The 8,135-nt window shown below is 32.2% G+C and overlaps 1 protein-coding gene across 1 annotated transcript; it reads right to left on the bottom strand.

The window, feature by feature from the left end:
* Positions 1 to 2,531: 2,531 nt before the first annotated feature.
* On the bottom strand, positions 2,532 to 3,461 carry LOC141828375 (zinc finger protein GIS3-like). Its single transcript, XM_074715802.1, has one exon. The coding sequence runs from the start codon at positions 3,265 to 3,267 to the stop codon at positions 2,659 to 2,661; it is 609 nt and encodes a 202-aa protein (XP_074571903.1). The 5' UTR covers positions 3,268 to 3,461; the 3' UTR covers positions 2,532 to 2,658.
* Positions 3,462 to 8,135: the final 4,674 nt, after the last annotated feature.

Raw genomic sequence — 8,135 nt, 5'->3', positions numbered from 1 at the left:
CATTTTTATTGCTCTATATTTAATTTGTTAATAAAGATAAATATTTTATTTTGATTATTGTATGTACTTAAAGTTCACAATATTAATGAGCATTTATATGTTTGTTTGACACTCTAAAATAAAGTGGCATGATTTGCTACTACAATTTAACATTTAGTGTTTGTAAATATGATACAGATTTCTTTTGGAATCATAAGGTTTGGATCATGATTTGTTGTTGCAGTTTAAAATAAAGTATTTGCAAATATGATCAGGTTCTTTTTGGTCATTTAGGACCAATTGAAAAATTAACATTATATTTCATGTAATATCCATACTGCATGCATATTCACATCTTGATTCATGTCATTAATGATATCAATATTGTGATCATTGTTGGGCTTGTTACAGACATATATAGTAACTATGACCTCTTTAATCTTATACTAATGAGATTAATGAACCATATTATTTACAAGGATATTTTTATACCTATAGAGTTTGATATCAATTAAAGTTATAGTCATATATCATATACACATCACATGTAGTCCAAGTAGAAGCTTGTTGAATTTAATCTCTTAAGGTGAGCTTAATTATAATTTTTATATACGGATACAAATCAAACCCATTTAAGTGATCTAATTAAGGTGTATTGAGTTTCAGATTATCGGACTTGGATTAAATATGTAGAACTAGTTAGTCCGATATGTTTTTATCTATGGGCTGATAATAGATCGGATTTTTATATATGGGATTTGGTCCTTGAGGGTTTAGGATTTTAACTTACATCTTGCTTTCGTTTCCCATTGAAAAAGATTTTATGGTGCTGTCACCCTAATTCTTTTGGAAGACTACCTCTTGCTTCCACTTAATCTTCTTTCACAGCGATCGAGAGTTGACGTTATAATAAGACAAGTACAATAACTCTCCAATCAGATTTTTATCGTTATTTATATATTTTATATTTTACATATTTGATATGTTAAAATTAGACCATTATTTTTTTATCTTCAATTATCAAAATTCTTCTCCAATTTATAAAACTTATACGATTTATTTATAAATTCTTTCATTCCCCCACGTCAAGATTTCCAAGGCTTCTCTAATAAATATCTGCCTTTTGTTCATGGTCACTGGATGCGAAAAACTAAAACCCTTCCAAATCAAAATTATGAATATGTAACAGGACTCAATAATATCAATGCAGTTTGGGTCCATAATATTCCCGAAGCTTGCAGTTTTTCAACTCATCATCTCATCGAATCGGACAGTTTGCTAAATGCTAATACTGAGAACGCTGGCTGTTGGCCTTCTTGGGAATTGCAATTTACAGACAAACACTTGGCAGCCAGTGTGCCGTGTAAAATAGGACAGGAGACATTTCTCACATGAATTATTATTGCCCACGTATATAATTTTCTAGAACAACCACTCTACCTGTCAAACTTTGCCTACACAAATAAATACTGGATACTTTTCAGGAGGTCTACGTCATCTTCCAGAAAATTGTCGAACCTATTTCTTTTAGCAAATCTACTGGAATTCTTCGTGTTCTTGTGGCTTTAAAACTGCCACAAACAGCACCCAAAAGCTTCAGCGTTTCACATTCCTCCTTGTCCTGAAGTTCTTCGACTTGCACTAATTCACATGTTTTAGTTTTCTCAGTTTCTCACGGGAACGAGAAGACCGTGTGTGGCGTTAGGTGGAAGGTTGCTTTCGCGATGCATGGCAAAGCAGCGCCGCGAGGGGCCCGCGCTTCCGTTTTTTGCGTGCTACCGACGACATCCACCATTTTCATTTGTCTCCTCCTCCTTCCAACGACTTCGCCAAAAGCGAGATGCATCCATGATTTCCTTCACTTCATTCAAACTCGACGTTGACCTTCTTGTCTCCTTCTTCTTCATCTTCTCCCCTGCATTGTCAAACTCAATCCCGGGAATAATGCCGACTTGGGGCCCACTGAGTCCCACCATCCAATAGCCAGGCATTGTACACGTCCTCATTGCAGATCTTGCCTTTTTGGATATGTCCCTCTGCAAATCTTTGCCTGATGTCATTCTTGCACACATCATCCTGCAGGAAAACATATGTTGGACTCTGTTTTGGGAAATTTAATTTGATAATTATCTACTTATTTGGCTGTGTAAGCCAAACTGGACTATCACTTCTTGATCTTTAAATATTATTTTCATTTGGTCATAAGTTCATGTTCTATCAACAACTGAATAGCTTTTAATTCAAACAGAAACAAGAATATCACTTGATACAGCACTTGGCTGCCCTGCTTTATAACATCTTTCTGCTGTCTCTAGTTGAATTATGGTCTTGTTATTAATAAGTGCAAATTAGTCAAATCTATTCCCTTAATGATGCAGATCTTCATCGACCTAACGCCACAAGGAAAAAAAGGGTTATAAAGTAGTAAACTAAGGGATATGCGTATCTTAATGATGATCTAATCCGAGAGGTTTTCTTTTGGACATATCTGTTTTGGCTGAGACGGTCTTCACAGACTTTTGAGAAGCAAACAAATTCATCACTTGATGAAATAATTCACTAATGGAACTTGATGAAATTTTTTCAGAAGTTGCAAATATACAGAATTGATCAGAAATGTTGCAAACAAAATCCACCATATTACGGAGTATTTAATTTGTAGGTGTTAATTAATTTGGATCATGAACCAGCAGGAGCCAAGCTAAGGCGCAGATTTAACCCGTACGCGTCCTCAGCCGCTTCCTCCTCCGGCGCCGCCCCGGCGAAGGTGGCGGCGGACCCTTCGACCGCATGGCCGTCCCTGTAAAACCTACCGCCGCCAACGTCTCCGACGTACGCGCAGTTAGCAGGCAAAGAGCGCGGCACGATGCAGCCGAGCGACAGGTGATGATTAACCGGCGAGGTCGTGCGGCCGTAGTAGACCCAGTTGGCCGGGGATCCTACAGGATGCGGCGAGAGTAGGTGTGGCGGAGGCTGCGGCGAGAAGGCTGCGGCGATGTTCTGACAGTAGTAGTTCCCCGCCGCGGGAGGCGAGCGGCGGCCGGAGGTGGCGAGGTGCTGCTGCTGAAGGCGCTTCAGGTGTTGCCGCTCCTTCTTGTGCGCGTTCTGGTGTCCGCCCAAAGCTTGCGAGTTCGCGAACTCGCGGCAGCAGTACTGGCACTCGTACTTCCTCCCGTCGCCGGAGGCCGCCGAGGTGGGGCTGCTCTCCTCGCCGGAGACGCTGTCGTTCTCCGACACGTGAATCCCGAACAACCTGATCCTCGGGCTCGTTGCGGCCTTCTCCTCCATATTCGATCTCCCTCAATTCTAACTACCAAACAGCACTATTATCATCTCTGCTTCATCTTCTTCCCGAGACACACAGCGAGCCAGAGGGAGCTAGAAAGGAATTAATGGTGCATGAAAGTGCTAGCTGGGGGTTTATATAAGAGGATTAAAGTTAAAGGTGGTTTAAATTACATAGGTAGGAGTTACGTTCCACGATCGAGTGGGAAAAAGGGCAGAGTAGGTGTGACGGAGAGGCGGATGATATTTATACTGAATTATTAATCCATACTGTATTCCACAGAGAACTGAGTTTGATTGGTTGAGGTGGATTGTCTTTTGTCTTTCTTAAAAGTTAGATCCTTCCTTTTTTGTCAAATCTTTGTTGGAGATTATCGCTGTATTGGGGGAGATCGAAAGTCTCCAAGTCTGCAACAACTGTTTTATGTTGGAGCTGAAAAGTGTGCCTCACTCTGGCTAAATACTGCAAGTTAGATATTGAGTGTTGTACTGATGAATAATTAACAAGAAGGTTGGGGAAGATGTTGAGAAGATTATTCAAGAACAGAAGTAGCAACGATGATCAGAAAGTAGCTGCAGGACCCTCCTCGATCGTTTTCATCACCACTTTCCTCGATTTCCAGTACGTATTTGTCTGCGGGTTGGGGATCGACGTTTGACACTGGTTGAGACAATGGACTACTTGAAGAAGTACGGATTAGAAGAACATTGTCTCCGGGGGAATTACTGTTAATGTTCAAATCCATAGCTAAGTCGTCGTCCTCGTTGAGGTTGAATTGTACAGGACCTAGCTATATATATTTAACTACAATATGTGTTTTTTTAATGTGTGGGGTTTAAATCTAATAATGCTATCAGAAAAACTTAAGCAAATTTGTTTATGAACATTAACTTAATGTTTAAATATATTTATTTAAAATGTAAATTCCTGTAAAATTGATTTTAAATTTTATTTATAAAAATAAGGTCATGGAAATGGCCGCTTTGTAATAACAATCAAAAGGGCAATCCAAATTAGAGAAAAATCAAATGAGCATTTTTTTAATAAAAATTAAATGGAATTGTACTAGCTACTAGTAGCTGCTATAACGTATAATATTGTTCATAGACAAATTGTCTTAAACTCTAAACACATTGTACTAGCTATAAACCCAAACTTCGATTTGAAACCATTGATTCGACAGTTCCTGTTAGGTTGACCTGCAACCTTAACTGTCCAAGATGGTTACGGTTCATAGTTTGAAATCGCTGGTTAACGATTTAGTTCCTAGTTCGCTATGATTCAATATTATTACATTTAAAAATTATAAATTAATTTAAAAAACTTCACTTATTTAAATTGTCTATGTATCCCCTTAGGATATAGGGGAATCAAAGCACACATAGTTCTTATCTTTTTACTCTTTTATCTTAAGAAGTGACATTACTACTCACTTTCGCTTTTCGTTCCCGTAGTCATTCCTTTAGTATCAAATTTTTCGACTTTGTCATTCGAAAATTGCATTCCTTTGATTCTCTTTTCGATTCTGATCCAATCATTGAATAATGCTTAGGCTTCCAATGAGTCGGGAGACAAAGTCAATTGTCATTCATCAATACGTTACCCCCAACACTGAACGTCTGTTTCATAACAACTGTTGATATTGAACAAACTAAAATTTCTTTGGTGATCATAGACAGAATGAAAAAACTTTGAGCCTTCTGTAACCCTCACTTTAGAATATCGAAATCTGCTTCGCTATATGTTTCATTAAAATCAAAAGAAGTCGTAAAATAATTTTTAAGTTCCTATGTGGAACTTGAATATCCTCGTAGACGTTTCATTCGTTATTTGTAATAAAAGTTATATTTTTATAAATTTTAAATTACTACTACTACTATATTATATTTCAGAAATATTAATTTATATTTTATATTTTATATTATATTCTTTATAAATATCATATAAATAATTTCTAATATTATATACAATATTATTTGGATCATAGGCTAATACACAAGAAGATAAAAATTAATTATTATTATTTTTATTTAAAACTAATACTGCATTAAAAAAATTTATTAAAATTAAATGAGAATTAGATAATAAAAATTGAATAGTTATGCAGTTACATTATTAAATACTTTTAAAATTTAAGAAATACTAGTACAAATATTTCATTGGTATAAAAATAAATATATACTAGTATTATTAATAGTTTGTAAAAAAATGAACATAATAATTCTTTATATTAAAATGAATCTTACATCACGTGAAAATTTTTTAACTATGATTTCATTAATTTTATAAAATCTACCTCGTTGTTTCATTATATATAGATGCGACCACAAATATAGTTTAATATGATTTTTAAAAAATTTTAATCCATCTTAAACACATAAATTTAAAATATGCAATACACAATGAATATTAAAAAAATAAACCAAAAATAATAAATTTATATATAACTTTTAGGGGGCGTTTGATTGAGGGTTATTATTTATAACCTTGGTTATCTGTCCAAGGTTATCAATGATAATCTTGTTTTATTTAGGTTATCAATGATAACCTTGTTTTATTTAGGTTATGATTGATTCCCAAGTAATATAGCATCATCGCCACATCAGCAAAATGAGTTATAATCCAGGAATGTGATTACCTTGGAAGCCTTAGGTTTTCTATAATTCCTGAGGTTAATGAATTTTTTTTCATAATTACACTTTGATTTAAAAACTAAATTAATTAAAATGTACTGTGAAACCTAATTAAAACCGAGTTAATTAATTTAATAAATTTTAATTTAAATACTTATAAATTTTAAAAATATAATTTATTTTAAAATTTGGAAAATAAATTAACATATTATATTTAATAATTTAATAAATTATTTTATTAAAATAATTATTTTAACAAATTATTTTATTAATATATATAAATTTGTTTTAAATTTTAAAAAATAAATTTTAAAGAATTATATTTATTAATTTAATAAATTAGTTTATTAAAATAAAATTAATGAATTATATTTATTAATTTAATAAATTATTTTATTAAAATAATTATTTTAATAGATTATTTTATTAAAATATATATAAATTTATTTTGAATTAAAAAAAATAAATTTAATGAATTATTTTATTAAAATAATTATTTTAATGAATTGTTTTATTAAAAATATATTAATTTATTTTAAATTTTAAAAATTATAAATAAATTATATTTATTTTTTATATTATCAATTTATTATCATCATTAATATTATTAATTTAATTTAATTTATTTTAAAAATAACATTAAATTATATTTTATTTCCTATAATCTTGGTTATGTGATTACCAGGTAATCACATAACCAAAGTTATATATAATAACTTGAACCAAATGGCCTCTTAAGTTCATCAATATTAACTGTATTAGAATTAGCATAATAAAATGATATTGAGAATATTTTATAAGTTAATATATATATTTTTAAAATTAAATATAATAATCGTGAGATGTTATGAGCTATATATGATTCATCAAAAATTTTATAAACTAATCATCTTTTTTGGATATTCTAAGAGTTGTCGATCTAATGACAAAACACACCTACATACAAATGTGTTTACCAATGATTATTTTAAATATCAAAACATAAAAAAACTTTATTATTTAATTTACTAAATTCTTCAATAAAATTTTCCTTTATCTTTCTAAGCTTTTAATTATTTTTGCAAGTATAGTTTCAAAAGTATATTTAGCAGATGGATTAAGAGATTTTTTATAAAAATCTTCAAAAGTGTATCCAAAATTAAATGAAAGCTATTGTATAGAAACAAAACAAATATACCTAATGATTTTTTTAAATTTTTTATCAAAATATAAAAATAAATCAAAATTAGTACTTTCACTAGTTCAAAATTTAGATAATTATGCTTGAAAATAGTCGATTTGATATTTCATTAAGTGCTTTATTTCTACGTGTCATTTCAACGATCCATAGCCGTTGTCGACTTGAAATTTGTAGGATACATTGCAATCTTACATTTTGCACTCAATTCTCCCTGAAAGTGACATTTTCAAAATATTTTATAAAAATAGAAGATTAATTTTGAAGGAGAAAACTTCTCGAACTTTAGAAGTATTTGCATCAGTACTTTCTTGTGTTTCAAGTGTCAAAAGTTATTTAGTCTCATCATCGGTGGATTGAATGTTGAGCTCATCATTCTGATTCACTATTTTCTTGCCTTTCGAGATCGTGTTGATGAAATTCCTCGGCCTCCTTTTATTATAGTCGGAAGTGTAAGTCGAAAAGTGTATAAAATTGAAGTTGAAAGCGAGTAGAGATTGCAGAACTGAGAATAAAAGTAGAGTATATGTGTGTGGAAATAATGAATGAGTTTTTATTTATAGATTTTGGAGAGTGACGAACACTAAATCGTAGTCATTTATAAAAAAATAATCAAATAATCTCAATCATCGAAAAAAAATAAAAAAAAATCCAACGGCCAAAATCGTCGATTAACTAACGATTCCAATGGTCGAAATTGTTAGCCAACGGTCACACATATAATTTTTTTTTGAAACTAGTGGGTTAAATCGATGGTTAACCGCATTGATTTAGTAATTTTTATTGGGTTGGAACTGTAATCAGTTCGGCACTTTTGTCAGGCTGGTTATGGTTCCCACCTGGCAATAGGGTCAATGGGTATCTTGACCTAGTTAAGGGCCATGGACCCGGTTGACTCAGGGCCCGAGTAGGATCAACAGGTACCCGGCTCGTTGACCTGGTTACAAGCCCTAATCTAGTCCGGTCGGACTCGACTCGGGGTTAAGTCTAAAGCAGCTACTAGGTAGCTTTTATACATGTAAACTCACCTTAAATATATTATAATAGCTATTTGATAGAG

The sequence above is a fragment of the Curcuma longa genome, chromosome 4 (assembly GCF_044706935.1).
Source record: "Curcuma longa cultivar G26 ecotype Majalengka, Jawa Barat chromosome 4, ITB_CL_G26_1.1, whole genome shotgun sequence".
Lineage (NCBI taxonomy): Eukaryota > Viridiplantae > Streptophyta > Magnoliopsida > Zingiberales > Zingiberaceae > Curcuma > Curcuma longa.
This window is presented reverse-complemented; position numbering and strand designations above follow the sequence as displayed.